At 40.6% G+C, this 18083-nt stretch overlaps 2 protein-coding genes across 51 annotated transcripts in view; one reads left to right on the top strand and one right to left on the bottom strand.

The window, feature by feature from the left end:
• Positions 1 to 18083, bottom strand: part of PTPRD (protein tyrosine phosphatase receptor type D) — a 2079533-nt gene that overhangs the window by 482701 nt on the left and 1578749 nt on the right. For 5 of the 50 annotated variants that reach the window (XM_070590651.1, XM_070590635.1, XM_070590632.1 and 2 more), the window contains exon 1: positions 8023 to 8447. The exons of 44 other annotated variants lie outside the window; for them this stretch is intronic. The gene's annotated coding sequence lies outside the window, so the exon portion shown is untranslated. Of the gene's footprint in view, positions 1 to 8022; positions 8448 to 18083 lie in introns of those variants that run through there. One more of the 50 variants, XM_070590617.1, reaches the window with a different exon arrangement.
• On the top strand, positions 722 to 17340 carry LOC139078370 (uncharacterized). Its single transcript, XM_070589682.1, has 5 exons — positions 722 to 835; positions 7778 to 8269; positions 10241 to 11423; positions 13085 to 13247; positions 16870 to 17340. The coding sequence occupies exons 1-3, from the start codon at positions 722 to 724 to the stop codon at positions 10250 to 10252; spliced, it is 618 nt and encodes a 205-aa protein (XP_070445783.1). The 3' UTR covers positions 10253 to 11423; positions 13085 to 13247; positions 16870 to 17340.

The raw sequence follows: 18083 nt of genomic DNA on the forward strand, positions 1-18083 counted from the left end.
GGTAAGGAGAGAAACGGGATTCCAGGAACAGTAGTGGCAGAACCAAAGAGGTGCCTGAGAGCAGAGGCTTCTTTCTCCCTGACACAGGGACTCTGATACTGCAGGAGGACAGGGCACCTGGGCGATGGTTAGAGAGGAAGCTGCACACACAAGTTAGGGTTAACTGGTTAGCTGCAAAGGGCTCTGACTGCTGTGCTGAGGATTCATCCCTTGAGTATGCAGGTTGGAGAAGGCTTGCATTTCAGAAAGCAAAAGTTTTCAGGAGGAACTGAAGAGGAGAAATGAGAAAACACCAAGACCACATAGGAAGCCATGCATGCAGTGCTGAGCATTTAAATAATATGATAAAGGTAAAAAGGGAAAGGAAGTGATAAAGTTCAAAGGGATTACAAGAATAGAACCTACACAACTGGATGGAGGAAAGAATGAAAGGAGGGAAGGAGGCAGAGACGACATCAAAGTTTCTAGTTCAGGGATAAATCAGATGATGAGGTACCAAGAAAAATGAAGTAGATGTAAGTACGGATGGAAGATTATTTTAAGTTTATAAAATGCAGAGTTTGAGATACACGGGAGCCTTCTATTTCTCAACCATCTAACAAGCAGATAAAAAATTCAAGCCTGTAACTCCAGAGAGAAGTTAGGAAACTTAGTTTGAGGGTCATCTGTACAGATATCATTGCTTCTATGAGAAGTGGATAGGAATACTCCAGCAGACAGTATGGACAGCGACCTGAAGAGGGCCACAGATAAATCAACAATAAAACAGTTTAGAATGGAGGTGCAGACAGAGGCCAAAACATCAAATGAAGAGGAAACAATATTTATAAAGAAGGTGGGGTCAAAAAAGGAACCCAGAACAACTTCCATACATGGGATGTTTCCAATGGAAGATGCTCCCCAAAATTTATTTCTCTGGGAAAACATTAGAATTTCTTCATTTTTCCCCCCTCAGGAAAAAAAAAGGAAAATTAGTACCTGGCCAGCAAGTAGATTTAGAACATTTAAGACATTTCCAATAGATTATATTATTCCCAATTAGCCAAATAATCCTGATAGATCTATTTAAAGTAAGATATAGAATCACGTATCTAAAAATCCACTGAAGTATTTCAACCAGAAAAGTGAAAACTAGTAGAAATATTCTGCTGCTGTCTTAAAATCCTTTAATACTATTTCGATTGTTACTATTACAAGTAGTTTGAACTCGACTTCCCAGGGCGGGCAGGGTCTGTTTGTGTAGTAAGAAACCATTAGTATATGCTCAATTAGTCCCTTTAGTCAAGATGGAGAATTAGGAAGGGACATAAAGGAAAAAATTATTTTAAACACTGAAAACAAATGTCTTTTTGACCTATAATGGGGCCCTGGATCAGCATTTGACGTGTCTAGTCTAATTTTTCTCTGTGAAATTGTACTGGCGGATCTTAGGGAGAGACAGAAGGCTGTAAATTCCTATCCTCCATCAATACATTTGACCTCAGAGCAAACCCCACAACTGGCTACAGGCACCCACCATCCATCATTGCTCTTGAAACCTGATCTTTCAGGGAAGGACAGCTGCACTGGCAAAGAGCTGAGGAGCTTTCTAAGATGCACTACCATTAAAGAAAAAAAATGGTGATTCCTTTGGTTCAGTATTTTAATTAACTGCTTTTCTAAACATTTCTTCCCCTGGACTGCGGCTCCACATCAAATATCATCCGGAATTTATTAATACATTTTTGACTTTTGAGAAAAATCTTCTCTTTGTACATTCTAGGTAAAATCATTTCTAGCTTTTGCTTTAAAAGCTTTCTGAGATAAATAGGGTACTATGGCATACTGATGCGTATAGACTTCAGTAAAGTGCTCGACAGGAAAACGTGGTTCCAGCATCTGTAGTAATTACAGCATGTGCACAACAGAACACAAATTGGGCAATGTACACAAAACACCCACATCCAACGTCTTGATTTTTAAGTCAGGTAGCAATAATTTATAGCAGATAGCTAAAGATAGCACATCTTGATCATGGAAGATAGCGTTACTGAATATAGCACGTTCACTACATGATTCCTACTTCTAGGAATTTTTTTCTTTAAAATACAAAATAAGGCAAATTCTCATTATCTAATTGGATGTTCATCACATCTATGGTTATTCTTTCCATTTTACAGATGGTGAAACTGAAACCCTGAAATGTTAATTAACTTCCCTCAAGTTCCCACAGATAATAAGCGACAAAACTAAGGTATAAATTCAGCTCTTCTTGCCTCAAATTTGTGTTCACTGTAGCAAAAAAAAAAAAAAAAAAGGAGGAAGCCGGTTGAGATTTTGCAATCTTTACTCTCATCTTTATATACATTATATACCTGCATGATTAAGACTAACAAGTGATTTTCAATTATTTATAAGATCAGTACTAATACAAATCTTTACGTTAATATAAGTAGTTCATTTGCCAAGGCTTAAAAAAGTCTCTTGTTACCCGTGACCCAATGATTACGATGATCATTTTAAATATTTGAAAGTACAATATCTCCTAATCCCAAAGCAATACTGACAAGTGCTATTTCCTAAATGCAATTCACAAACCTCAATTTAGTTAGCTAGTGCTACATTAAAGAACATAGCTCCAGGGCTGTTAAAAGAAAGAGACAATTAAGAATTTATAAATTCAATCAATTTCATGAAACTGACAGAGTTACAATGTTTAAGTCCAATAAATAGCAATGTGGTAAAGGTCACAATGCTCCTGACATTGTTATCTGAATGTCAAAGTTAAGCGGTGTTTCTGGTCAGTGAATTCAAAGAACTAGAAGAAAGCCCAGCCTCAGATGGCTGCTTTGGCTCTAATATTTTGTTATAAATGCTTAAGGAACTAAAGAGGAGCTGCCCACCACCTAAGAGAGGCCATTTGTAAAGGAAAGCAAGGCTCCTTTGCTGCAGGTGGGGAACGGGGAACATTGACGTTGTCTCAACACTATTTTTCTACTGGTAGATCTGATCTGCTGACTTACAGACAGAATCAGTTGTCTTAGCTTTCCAAGTTGTCACCTCTTCCATATAATTTACTGGTCTATGATACATAGGGATTTCATCTGGGGCACAGCAGAGGTTCGAATGCTGAGAAAACGCTCAGTTTTACCTTTCTTTTTTGTAATTTTAAAAAGCTACGGACCAACTGAGAAGTATTGGTATGATCCTACTAAATATATGAGCATCAAATAGAAAATAATGAACAGAAAGATATTGAATGAATTAGTTTGAGACAGAGGAAGCAGGATACTGCAGGCATTATTTTAATCAATTTTTTTTCCCAACAAGTTGCTTTGAGGAATGTGACCGTATATAAGGACATAATGCTTAAATTACTTTAATGCCTAAGTCTTGAAAATATCATATAAATAAAATGTTAAGAGAAAAAAATGTAAACTGACTATTGATTACATGAAAGCAAATGGGTAAATCATTAAAGTGGAAGCAAAGAGCACAGACCTTCAATGTAATTTTGTGAAATACATCTCGTAAGAATTCTATTTCATGAATACCTCAGTATAGCGCCATCGTCAGGACTTTATTATTTAGATTACGTTAGGTCAGAGACTGCTGTAGCGCATAAGCATGTGCTCTTTGACCTCCCCAAGACTTATGACAAAAAGAAAATGCTAGACTTTTCCATCAGAAGCTATAATTTCACATAATGAACAGTCAGAAAGCACAAGCCAGTATTCTTTTAGATATCTATCTTTCTTAAGGCCTTAATTGTGGAGAGCTGAACCACATTTTTATTTTTTACAAAAAGGGGGGGGGGGAATTTGAACACTTTAATTGTGAAAACAAATGCAAGCCAAGCATGACATTTTAATAAGTATTACCAATTACTAATTAGAAGCAAATGAGATTATCCATATAGAAAACATATCCCCAAACAAACGTATCCTTTGGTGGAAATGTCACTGTGCTATGAAATTACAGAAGCTTAAGCAAGTTATGTTTGTTGGAATCAAATTTACTGGCAAATCCCTTCCAAGCAATCTTCTTCCACGTTATCAGATTTCTTCAGTTGATGTGTTATATAGGAATCCTCAGTCTTATAGTTCTCAGAGAGAACAACGCTTCTCTTTGCTCTTTCTTGGCAAATCATTGATAATATACAAAGAAATGTTTTCAAACATTGACTTTGCCTGAGGCTGCAAGTTGCCTTAGTGCCATCACAAGTAAATAGCTTTCCTGAAAGATTTTTTTTAAAAAAACTAAATAGTACAAAGAAAAGGTAAATAATGCCATAAGGTAATAAGATACTCAGTGTAAGCCTAGCTTAAAATATAACTCACTTACTACTAATCTTTTCAAGCAAAAACTACTGTCCCTGTAAGAAAATACTAAAAAATGATACATTCTTTGACCACTCTGGAAAACTGAATAACCATATCTTTATATTTAGTACCTCATATATCTGTGTTTATAATAAGAGTCCTAAGAGTATATTTTGTGACCACTAAGTTGAGTACACTACATCAAAGGTAAAGTTTATTTTCGAGATTCCCAGAAACTATGGGGAATTAGAAAGATACCCATGACCAAAGGTTAAATGTATAGATTTGAAGATGTGAGCCTGGAAGTTTGAGGCTCTCAGGATCATAAGTTAGAGCATACATATTCTTCAACTCTCAGACTACCCACAAATACACACTGAAACTAAAGAAGGGTAGTTTTAAAGCAAAATCACTTTGAGAAACCCATCGTTCCTAAAATGGCACTTTTCATATGCGATTGTGTTAATGAATTCTTACTTATCCACAGAATTCTTTTAAAAATAGAATTGTTCAACGGCTTGATAAATCAACTTTGGTCTGAAGGAAATCCAATATGCAAATACTTATCGTGTGCTCTTTTACAAATAGTCACCCTTGTCAGTTTGAAAAACTGAAAATCAACAAAAGAACAGTGTAAGTATACTTGACCTTATTGCCTAATGTCGATCAAGATCGCCACGGCCGGTCGATTTCAAATTTGTGAAACTGACATTTAAAAATGTACAGTGCATCTTCAGTCCAGGTCCCTCAAGTGCTGAGTAAACGGTAGTCACAGCCTCAGATTCTCCTTCCACACTAACTTGCACAGCACTTACAAAGCTAGTTTAATCACACCATCCATCTATGACTGTACTTTCCTTAAAGTCATTCTGCTTCACTTATCTTTTAACCCGACATTATGCAAATAATATCCTTACCACTCCAATAAAGAAAAGTTATTAACGTTCTTACTTGTTTATCCTTGACATACACTGAGAAACTGGGATCACATATGAATTTGCACAAACACCTCTTCTATGTCTTACACTCTGTATGAAAAACCATCCTTACACCACCACGGTTTCAGAGCAGCTCTAAATAATGTTCTTGAAAAAGCCTTCAATCAATGTCTATACTAACATCAGAGTTATGAGTTAGCACGTTAAAAAGGACAAAACAAAAACTTAGGGGACTGCCTACTTGAGTTTTTTTTAAATGTCTCTCTAGGAAGGGTTTGCATATGCCACACAAGGATGTCTCCTGGATATAAGAACAGTTCTACAGGCCCCTAGTGGCTTAGCAAATAGCAGCAGATGAGGGGATTCTAATTCTTAGCTCTCACTGTGAGATATTCTGGCTTTAAATAAATGATTTAAAAGGCAAATCAAATCATTGTATTTAATACTTAAAGTAGTTTCATGGTTATCGACTGAAATACATATATATTAAAATAGATCACTGCATTTCATCACTTCAGTAACTACAACTGCATTGGTCCAAGAAGAATTTGTGTTATATAACCTCCACAATAAAATATTTAATTCATCCACCTCTTTACATGTTATTATAAAAGTAATATATTACTCATATATATTAAGATATATTCGAGAGACACTTTTCCTCTGAATCCCACTCCTATTATACTACTATTACTGAAGGCTTTACGAATAGATTATTTCTATGCAAAGTGCTCACTATTTAAAATGAAATATAGATACAAACTGAATGCCACTTTTACAATAGTAGAAATCTAAATGTACTTCCCAACAACAGCCAGTGATAAAACTCACATTGGAGTGCATCTATTTTAAAAGATCTACAATTAATGACACCCCTTAATCCTCATCCCTTTGCTGTCTTTCCTTTACAAAAGAAAATTCCAAGCAGGCACATTTACAGCTTTTAGCAATTTTTAACTGGACACAATCTGACAGCTGAATTCATGAAACTGACCAGCTTGTCAATTTCACACTTTGAAAGTACAATAATAGCTGATAGCATGAGGGTGAATTTAAGAAATCTGTCACAGAATTGCTAGCTCCATTGAAAAGCAAAGTACAGTATCTAATTATGGGAGGTGGGAGGTAGGGAAATTTTCTTTCTATTGTCCATTTAGGACATCTGTTTCAAGAATTGGGACATCAAGCACACAAAATTTACTCTCTCTTTGCTAGTTCAATAAAATAATATCTATCTGTGGCATATAACTGAATATGTTTTCAAAATAAGCATAACATCTAAGAAGCATTGTCCAGGATATCATCATATTACCAACGTAATATAATTTTTAAGTTGGTATTATCGAAATAGTCCTTTAAATCAGAACATTTCAAGTTTTGGTACATCACCCCTCTTTTACTCAGAAAAAAAGCGGGTGGGTACACTTTTTTGAGTAGTGGGTGTGTACACTTTGAAACTGAGATCATATAAGTCAAAATGGTCAGAAGTACCAAGGGTAGGACTAACTCCCCAAACGTGTGCTACAGGATGGCTAGAAAGAGCACACCAAAGAGGAAGGTTCACATTTCCAGCTCTGGAAGTCCAACAGCAAATCTGTCTCAAGTTACAAGCAGTTACTAGTCTCTGAGAGGCTCAAAATGTGTGCACTATGCTCAAGTCACTGGCACTGTGTCTGTGGGCATATAAAGGGAAAAAAAGAATAAACTTTAACAGAAAATACAGGGAGAGCGATCCCTCAGGAATCTTCCTGAGGTGCTTAAGGCACAAACTGTAGATTGGTCTGGGGGATCGCTCTAAGAATTTGAGAAGGCAGAGGAGACATTTGGCAAGTCGTGTACCGGGAGGCGAGCTGGAAACAATACAAGTGGATTGTGTTAGTCCGGGTTTTGGAGAATGGAACTACTATTCAGAATCCTGGAACACCCAATTAATGAAAGCCAAACTCACACAGAGGGTTCAAGATTTTTTTTAAAAGCATAAGAAAACTGACTTCATTTGCTAATGCTTTTAAATGAAAATCAACCTCGCAGATACACAATGCAAGTTTTCTACATGCCTATATGAAAACTATAGGAAATCGATAGAAAAGCGAAGAACCTTTGGTTTATTAGTGGCTTTCTTTTTAAATTGTTTCCTACAACTTGGGCTTTTCATTATAAATTCTGCGCCCCCTTCCCTACGGGATGAGTGTGTAGGAACACAGATTCCCATAGCAGAACTACGAGCTCTGATTCTGCTGTGGAAAGGTCTCCAAAACAATCCCCCTCCTCTATGGCAGCCGGGTAGACTTTGATTCCTGCTGTTTCTCCTTCTCCCCACTAGTTCAGAGGAAAGAAAAAGAAATCGCCCCCTCACCATAACCAGCCCTCCTTAACACGGTAATCTTTGCCTCTTAAAAAAATAGAGGCAGTGGCAGAATCCCTGGGTAGGGTCGGATTGCCCCACCGCTCCACCATTTCCCCCAATACTACGCCCACCCCAGGAGGAGAGAGCGAGGGTCACACAAATACGTGTATCCAAACACCCTCTTTCTCTAGCATTGCCCCTCTCCCTGGCCGGAGGTTTCAAGCGAGAGCGACCCGTGCAGAGAAGGACCTCTGCCCAAGGAGGTTCAGAAGAGAAAACTGTGTGCGCTCCGGGGCCGGGGCGCCGGGCTCGCGGACGCGGGAATGTGCAGCTCCGGCCCGGCAGGCGCGGGCTGCCCGAGCCAGGCTCAGGGCAAGCCCCAGGCGCGGAGAGGGGAGGACACAGGGGGCGGGCCGGGTCAGCTCCGGGGACTCACCTGGTCATGTTGGCTCCGGGCAGCCGCCGCCACCGCCTCCCGCGCCGCCACCAGCACTTTGCTCCAGCGCCTTCGCGCCCCGCCACGGCCGCGAAGCCCGCGCCCGCCCCAGCCGCCGCCTCCGGGCGGCCAATTTAATCCCGCCGAGCTGCGGCCACCGCCGCGGGGCTGCCCCTGGTCGCTGCCGCCGCCCGGCCCTCGTGCGGCCAGCCCAGTCCACAGCGAGGAAGTGGAGGAGAGTGAGCGAGTGAGTCCAAAAACCCGAAATCCAGCATCCAAAGGAGCGCGTCCCCCCGCCCTCCCTCCACCCCTACCCCCTTCGCCTCCTCCTCCTCCGCCTCCTCCTCCTCCTCTTCCCGGGCCGTCCTCCTGGCCCTTCTGAGCCCGCGGCTGCCGCGGCGGTTTCTCCTCCTCCCGTTCCTCCTGTTCGCCCAGCGCTCGCTGCTCCGGCTGCCGCCGCCGCTGTGTGTCTCCGCTCCCCGCTCCTCCTGCTGCTCGTCCTCCTCCTCCCGCTCCTCGATGCTCCGCCGCTCGCAGCTGGGGGGTCCGGGGCCGCGTCTCCTCTCCTCCCTCCGCCTCTCCTGTTTCCTCCTTCCTGCTGCTGCTTCTTTTAAAGAGGATTCTTTGGCCACAAATAGCAACTCGGCTGCCCCCCTCAGCGCCTCCCTCCCCTTCTTCTCTTCTTCCCCCCAAAAGTGAAGCGCACGCGAGAGGTAACCAGAAACTGAGGCCGGCGGGGGTAGTGGGGAGGCGGGGGAGAGGGGGCGAGGCGACGCTTGGCGACCGGCCCGAGCGGAGTCGAGGGCCAGGAGGTGGGATGGCCAGTCCAGCCCAGTCCTTGGACCTGGCGTGAACCTGGTGGTTACGCTTGGAGGCGAGATGGTTTGGTGGGGAAATTAAATGAAAAAGCTCGGGAAAGTGATTGGAAAAGCTTCTCTCTTTGTTTCCTTGTCTGGGTGATTTCTAAAATCCTCGTAACGTGCTGGGGATCCCACGGAACCGCGGTGCCCCAGCGCTGGGGGATTGTGTGTGCGCGTTGCCAGCGCCAGAGTGTGAGTGTGGGCGCGCCCGGGCGCCAGGAGAGCCAGGCCCGCGGCGCCCGCTGGCGAATGCCTGAATCTGGACCACTGACCCACTGAAAGGGCCAGAGAGCTGAACGAAGGAGGGGCAGACAGGAGAGCTGGGCGAGGGAGACGCACCACACACACACACACACACACACACACACAGAGTCTCGGAGAGGAGGGGGCGGGGTGACGTCACTCCCCAGCATCCATCCACCAGGCCAGAAAAGACCCCTTCTAACAAATTCACTCATCTCCTAAGAGATGCACACCCCGGAGCGTCCTGGCGCGCGGGAGGAAAAAAATGCTGGTCGCGCCCCATTCAAAGCTGTTATGATAATATAAGGAGCGCGCGTTGATGAGACAGTTTGTGTCCGCCCCAGTTCACCTTGGCAGCCTCATTCTGGGATGCTTGTAGGATCCACTTTGGAGTCAGAGAGGAGGAAAGGGAAATATCGAATTAATCAGTGTAATAACTCTTGTTTTGCTTCCATGCTACTTGCTTTTACGATGTTGGAAATGCAGTGCTCCCTGGCTTCTCTGAAGGACACCATCAAACCCTCTCCCTAGACATCCGCTCAGTTGTTGGGCTACACAAGCTTCATCCACAGAACCCTTCATCCACAGCGCACACTGTGTGGATTGTCGGCTGAGAGGCGAATTTTAACCTTCTTCACTCCTCCTAGGACCACAAGCGTGTAGAAAAAGTCAACAACTGGAAGCCACCATCGAAGATTTAGCCTAGCCAAATTTTTTTAGCAACTTGGTCAGAAAGGTTAAACAAAGGCAGGGCCTCCAGCCACCTTTCTTGCTCCTTCTGTGTTCAGGCCAGCACATTTGCACACAGTTCTTATTCCTGCCGGCTCAAGGCTGTCTTTGAAAGAGCAAAGGTAAGCAGACCCCCTTAGATTCCGCCTAATGATCCGGCATCCTGACTCTTGTTTCACGCTGCCCATTTGTTCCCACCATCTGCATGCTGGGCTCCTGAAAGGCACTGAAGGATTGGTCAGTAATCCTCTGCCTGCTGTGCACGCCAAAAAGAAGTCACATCTTTGTGAAAGGAGTCTTGCTAAATGAAGTTTAGTTTTCCAGCAATTTAAGGGTGGGGGGGGCCGGACATCTTGGCATGACTCTTCCTTGTTCTTTTTTTATAGTTAGCCTTATAGTGAAAATCAAGAAGAAATCTATTCCTGTGTGAGCCCGCAGAGCCAGGTTTACCCTCCAGTCTTTCTGATGACACAAGGAACTGAAAGGCTGAGCAGGTAGGATGGACACCTACCCCCTGTGCCCTAAGGATGGATCCAGAACTCTGAGCCTCCACATGGGTGATTCTCACTCAAGTTGTAAACCTTGATTTGGCTTTCTCATTGCCACATTCTCTCCCATTAACTGATGAGTCCCATTTTCCTCTTGCAAAGTTGGATGTTAGAGGAACAAACAGAAAGTTTTAACAACCCTAATTTTCCTCTGCTATTGTCCTTGATGGAGAGACACTCATCCCTCATTTAAGATCTGACCAGATCTAACCTTATTTAAGATCCCAGCTGGGAAGTCTGACTGCTGTCTGGGAGCATCATGGAAGAAATAGCAACCTATCCCACTGGTAGAAAGTTAGCTAGAGAACTTAGCAATGAGCCTTGTTACCAAGGTGAGCAAGAAGCAGCAGAAAAGAGACCCAGAAATCAGAGGAGACAGAGGACAGTACAAGTAAATGACACAAGCCAAAGGACTCAACATGACACCATGAGGACATAGATGTTCCTGTCCCACCACAACCAAACGTCTTGGAGAAATAAGTAGCAGTGGGAAGAGCTGACTAGAGAGTCTGAGCTGCTTTTTTTTTTTTTTTTTTTTTGCTGAGGAAGATTGGCCCTGAGCTAACATCTGTGCCAATCTTCCTCTGTTTTGTATGTGGGATGCTGCCACAGCATGGCTTGATGAGCAGTGCATAGGTCCATTCCCAGGATCTGAACTCATGAACCCTGGGCCACCAAAGCAGAGCTCCCCAACTTAACCACTACACCCCTCCCTGAGCTATTATACAAAAGAAACAGCATTATTCAGAGTGGTGCTGCTGAGTAAGAGGAGATACAGAAAGCAGAGGAGCCAAACTTTCTCTGCACATGTGAGTAGTGGTGGGAAGAAGATTTCAGCCCAATATACATGTATTAATATATCAGAGCTGATATATAACAAACCCGCACCCCATAATACTCTAATACAACCTCTGGGATAGTTTGCCATTTGGAGATTAGAAGTCAAAGAACATCAGAGGAGGACTATTCCAGATCTCTCTGGCTATCGACAGATCATCTCTTGCAATCACCCAATTTTAAGGTAAGGAAACTGAAACCCTGAGAGTTTAAGGTGACCCAATTATTTGGTGGCAGAAGCAGAACAAAAACCCAGATATCATGACCTGGTGTCCCCTCCCCCAACTATTCCTGATTACCTCCCAGTTCTTGATCCAAGAAGCCATTTTTCCAACTTATTAATGAGCAATAAGTATAGAATATTTTAAATCTATAAATATTTCCATGAAGGAAAATGAAGCAATGGGACTAGACACTTTCTTCGTTCCTTTCCAGCGCTATCATTCTGTGATGAATAGCACACAGGAGCTTTGCTATAGCACAACCCCCTCTAGTGCATAATTTAGCATACGATGAGTATGAGTCTATTTTGGACTCCATCCAAGGGAGTTAGTTCCTAGAAGTACTCGAAAGATTTTACTCTCATCTATCATGAAGCATCCTAAAAAGAAGACTAAAAATAATCATAACAACAGTAATGGTAACCATTTGTTAACCTTGTATTAGGTACTAAACATCATGTTAGTTCACTGTTTTTCAAAAGGCACATTGTGACCTTTTGTGGGTCAGGAACAATTTTTCAGGCAAAATAAATGAAAATAGGAAAGGAAAGAAAGAGAAGTGCACTATATGTACTAAGTATTGTTTTGTAAACTTATGTTTTGATCATGTGGCTAGTGATTAAAAGAAAAAGTTTCAAAGCCACTGCCTCCCCTCTAATCTTAACAATGCCGTACTAGTTAAGTATTATTAGCTCTGTTTAAGTGAGGAAACAGAAACAGAGAGGGTAAATAATTTGGCCAAGCTGACACAGCTAGTGAGTGGCCAAGCTAGAATTTTGAACTTACATCTGTTTGACTTCAAACCCTGTGTTTTTACTTCTATTCTGATTATAAATTATTAATCAAAGAATTGAATAATTGTTGCAATCATATTTTCTTTGTGAGGGCTTCAGTGGTTTGTATTAAATCCAGTTAGATGGAGAAACACGATCTAGGTTCCAGTGACGTACTCTGAAGAGAGTGAACGGTTTCATAAGGCACTGAAATGAGTATCTGAGACCTCTTTCTATAGGTGCTAGCTGTGTCTAAATTTGCTGCTAAATGCATAAGTGGAATAATAATGAATGGATTTAATCTTCAAATAAATACTAATCTCTACATGGGTTAAAATGTTTATTTCAGAGAACTTTTCAAATTTAATTCATACAGCGTTTCTCAGTAGCTTCCTTCTTGTCCCAAACACAGAACTGACATGTGAGAAAGATAAAACAAATATATAGAGAGAATATAGTCCCTAAACTGAACAATATTTTAACTCATTTGGGAACACAAGCTATCCACATATAAAGTAATCAGACTACACTATAATGCCACCTGAATTGTGAAGCGTGGCGGAAGACACGATGCTAATTTTCTGAATCATATAGTCCTTTGGATTCTACCAGTAACTCCGCAAGTTTAGGTGCTGATATTCCCATTCTTCAGGTTCTAAAGCTCAAACTCAGAACTAGGAGGTGATTGAAATGAGCACCTAATCTGGGTCTTTCTGATTCCACTACCTAAGCTCTCTTTACAAACAGATGGGCTTCCAGTAGACAAAGAGGTAGTTAGAGGTTTTGAGACATGCTATGCAAATGTTCACACTTTTCTCCATCTGAAAGAAATGTACCTTCTTTTTCTCCAGGACAATGTTTCTTGTTGCTGTCAGGCAGCACTGTTCTCTTAAAGAAAAGAAATCCACGTCTTTCTCTAAAGAAAGGCCTGGAAAGGCCAGGCACTCTACGCTGCCTCTGTTCAGTTTGGCTGCTGCATTTCACCCTCACCTGCAGTGTGTGGAGGACGTTATGGTACGATGCTATTTTCCATTGGCTCTGCTACTAGAGATTACAGCATGCGACTGTGACAAATGGATATTCCCATTAAATTCTTTAGTAGAGTGGGGCATTCCATTAACCATTGGCACCATCCCAACCCAAGTGGAACATGGGGTCATTTTTTTCTTGTGAGCAAGAAGTGAAGGGGAAAAACAAAGGATATACTCTAATTACCTTTTCTATTTTTTTTTGGTTGCATGCGTTATGATAGCCATATATTACAATTATTTATAATTAATATATGACAGGCTGTCAGCTAAAATTTAACAGGTGCTTTGTCAAGAAGTCCCATTAACTGATACATTAAGCAGTGGATTTCAGTATTTCCTAACAATAAAAGCGTATTTCAGTTTTGTTGTTTTAAATCTACTGTGTTTAAATATTCAGAAGCCATCTATCTTTATGTATTTGCAGCATCTTTTAAAAATACAACTATTGTTAACATAATTTCGAACTTTATTAGTAATATAAGGAATAAGCAAATTTTTTGTCACTTTAACCTTTAAATGCTAGTGTTTTCACTGAAGAAACTAATCACCTAGTGTTTAAGTTTTAAACTTTTATGATTTTTTATACATTTTTCAAATCGTGTCTTTGGTAGTAAAGGCAAAGCTGAATGGAGAGGAAAATAATTGCAGTTACTTATGTTCCATTTAGTGTTTGTATCTTACACTAGAGAATTTTGAAATGAAGAAATATTTTAAAATACAGAAAAAATTGAGAAGTCACCAGGAAGTTAATAATTAATCACTCAATAAAGGGGAAATCTACAGAGAAAAAACTGATGAAGCAAGCTTCATTTTGCTGAATGGCTCAAGAATAGGGCACACAGAAATGAATCACAGATATTTCTTGGGAGGGATAAGAAGACTCTTTAAAAACGGAAAAGCTTGGTTTCAATATCTATAGAATGTCAATGTCATGGGACATAACCTGGAAATGATAGTAAATTTTAAACTACAATTTTATTATTGGGTCCATGGCCAACCAAAGTTCATATTGTTTAAGAGAATGATAGAAAAGTAAGGCAGCGTTTGTTTAAAATTTCCTCTGCTCAAGGCTGGCTCTTAGCTTTCAAGACTAGGACAGGCTGCAGGATGTTAATGACTGGCAATCAACTATGTAGAGGGTGCTGAATCTCCTTAATGAAAGAAGGTGCTTCACGATTCAATGGTTAGGAAGAGAGGGGGGAAAAAAACGAGGGTAGAACCCGAACCAGAGCAGTTTTTTCAAAGCTAATAAGACTTCTGTGTCCACCAACCAAGTTCAGTTTTCACATTTTTAGCAAGAAAGCCATACAGTCATGAAATTATTTTTCAAGCTTCTTTCAAATAGCGTTTCAGAAAATGATTTTCAGAAACTCACTCAGAAGCGAAATACTACAAGTTGGTTTCCGTGTAACTGGGAGTATATCTCTTCTCAGGCTGGGGATTATAAATGACCAGTGACAAGCCAGTCATTGTATCCTGGACTGGAATCTCAGTCCCCAGATCTCGTCTTGATTCCCCGATGCAGCAATATTCCCAAATGTAGCTGGGGATGCTTCTGCACACATTCAGGGAGAGTTTTCAAAACAGGGAACACAGCAAAGACATCAAGACTACTACTTTTCAGCCACTTTTCAAACCTTTCTCTATCTTTGTCTTATACTTCTATACTTATCTTCTATGTCAATTGTGTCGCTTAACAATTTCTACTGAGTGTACATACTTTGTGTAATGTTCTCTCTTGGCTGTTTGAGAGCAGATTTGTGTCTGATTGGAGCCAAAACTCTTCTCATAGTGCTTTAAGCTCTACAGGTACTCCATAAATATTTGAGGAAGTAGAGGAAGGGAAGGATGGAGATAGGAAGAGAGAGAAGAAATGAATTAGTTGTCAAATGCCCTTTTTATGTAAAATATCACTTTCTTTACAAAGCTTCCTGCAATCCTCTAAGGAGAACGAATTTGCCTTGTCTCTGGTCTCATATTATTTTCTTTTTCTTATTTCCTCTCTCTCTGCATTTTTGTTGTGTGTATTTGTACCCTATTAAGCTGTGAGCATCTCCACACTCTTTATATCACCATCAATAAGCACAGAACCTGGACTATAAGCATATCTCAAAAGATGTCTGCTGAATGAATCCAATCAATGGATGACAACATGGACTTAGATACCACTGTGGCTGGTCAGATGTCACCTTAATATTCAATCTTATTGGGCTTGAGCTGACAGGGTACAGTGACACAGAGTTTGGTCAGAGTTAGGCCTCACTAATTAAAACACAACAAAATGTCACAGACAAGAAATAGTAGAATCTGAACATAAGTGGATGGATTCGTAGTTCCACAGAGTTCTTAATGAGAGTAATTACAAAGTTTCATGGTTTCCCACAAGATGTCAAAATAATTGATCGGTTTAGTAGGAAAAATTCTTCAACTTCTGACTGGTACTGAAGTTTTTATTTTTAACTATGTATGTACTCTCTGTTAGGTGGACAGGACATTCATTTGTCTGTAAATGGTTTTTTTCTAATATAATCACGTATTATTCCAAATCCTCCTGATTTTCAAAACTCATCGGCCACATCTCTAAAATTGCTAGAAACACTAAACAGAAATTTAATGATGCAAACCAGAAACTATTCTTTCCCACATGTACGATTACTTTAAATAGTCTATTCAAGTCAATGCTTGTTTTATAAATATAGAAACACCATTCTTGCTTAGTTATTTATCTGTTTTCAGTTCTTCAAGGTCACGGTTTGTCTGCTTTTCTCACCACCAATAACCCATCTTGCCAATACAAATGTCTCTAGTGTTCTTTGGACAGTCCAATAATAATCTTTTGTGTATTCTTCTGTTCTCAACCTTCTTCTGATTGGCCCCAATTCATTCCCCACACTGCTGCCCAATTAACTTTAATAAAGCACAAGTTTGATTATGTAATTTTTCCGAGCTCAAAAAAACTCAGTGGTTTGTAAATCCTGACCAAATTAAGTCCAAACATTCTACCAGCCTTCAAAGCCCACCACAAATGGCATGCTGCCTGAATCCATTTTCCATTCCAAATTTCTACCTCTTTACCAGCAACACCCTCAACTCTATAATTGTCTGAATAAAACTGTGTGTTTTTCTTAGCCAGAAAGTTTTCCTAGGATCACCTGTATGTTGAATCACAACCACCCTGAAAGGATCATCTCATCGAATAGTTGTTTTATTTCTTCTGATTCTTCTACCAAGATATGAGTGTTAATTCCTTTGAAACAGCAGATTCTTTGAATCTCTCTTGTGCTAAATAAACATTCTACTGGAATAGGATGAAGGATCATACACAGCACTTACTGCCAAGATGTGTTCCATGGCTAGACTTATTGGTATAGATCTGTTGATTGGAATGGTAACTTATTATAAATATGAGAATGCACTGGATGGAGTTAGTGGGAAATTATGCAAACTTATGTCTAATCACACCTTGAAAGTTCTTGTGACAGATGACTATGTTTGGGAAGAGAACAAAGAAATTCCAAAGATTCTGAGTTAAGACCAATATGAAGAGCAGCAGATGATGGAAAATTTAACAATTTCTTTCTTCCTTCTGTTTTTTTTAAACTCAGCTATGCTCATTATCCATGCAAAGACATGAACCAACCTGGGACTATTAACAACGTCTGATATCAAGAAGCACGAAAGCAAATCAAGTCAGGCAGATGTTTTTTTCTGCCTTCCTCTTGGCAAAGAAACCAGTGGTCAGACATCTAGAAGCAGCCCTGAAAGGACACTTGACACCCATGCTTTTTACTTTTTTTGCTCCATCAAGGGACCTCCTGCCTGGTGAGTCTCAGGCTCTAGGAAATATCCTACGTCGTACCAAGTGGAGGGAGCAAGGAACAAGGCGCCTGTTACAATTTCTCCTTTCTATCCCTGTACTGCCCTAAAACAGGCTGTATTCTGAGACTACGAATGGCAAAACTGCTCAATTTGGTCAGTCAGTTCTAGGCTGAGTAAAGAATAGATGAGAAATTAGAGCGAATGCTGAAAGTTATAGTATTTTGTCTGTGATTAAACCCTTCCTGTGCCATCCATAACACACTTGCCTTTTGTTAAAGTTGTGTTTGTACTTGTTTTTCTCACTCCTGCCCTGTGCTTTTGCCATAGGCCAACCCCCATATGTTTCCAGATTGCAAGACTATAAAATCTTTAAGAAGAAGACTGAATCTTAACCTGTGTGTCCCAGGGACACCTGCAGAATGTCCTGTACAAAGAGGACATGAGAGAATGCTGTTTAATTGAATTTTTCTGAAGTCTAGTGTTTTCTTTGACAGTAATGGGAACTCTCTCGGGCAGAAGCACATCCCAATTTTCCCAGTTTAATATATTCTCTCCTATTTTCCCCAGGGAGTATACTAGCATTTATCAGATCACCAGTCCAAATGTTTGGACTGCCAAATCCTTGAAATGGTGGTTCAGAACTCCAGCTAGAATCACCTGTAAAACATTTGCCTAGGCCCCACTCACATGAATGGGATTCTTTAAGAGTGGGGCTCTAGCATATTTTTTAAAAATCTTCCCAAATGGTTCAAATATTTAGTCAAAGTGGGGTAACCTTGTTTTACAGCTCTAGGAAGCACAGCTTGAAAATCACTAGACTCGATTATTTCTAAAGTATTTTCCAGCTCTAGGATTCTTTGTGAAAGTGCTTTTATTTTATAAGTGAAAAGGAAATGACCCTTTGACTGGAGTCCATTTTTAAGTAGTAACTACAAATGAAACCCAGCCCAAATTTTGTATACTGGCGTGGTATTTTTAGCATTTCTTGTTACTTAGTTTT

Source organism: Equus przewalskii, chromosome 22 (assembly GCF_037783145.1).
Source record: "Equus przewalskii isolate Varuska chromosome 22, EquPr2, whole genome shotgun sequence".
Classification (NCBI taxonomy): Eukaryota; Metazoa; Chordata; class Mammalia; order Perissodactyla; family Equidae; genus Equus; species Equus przewalskii.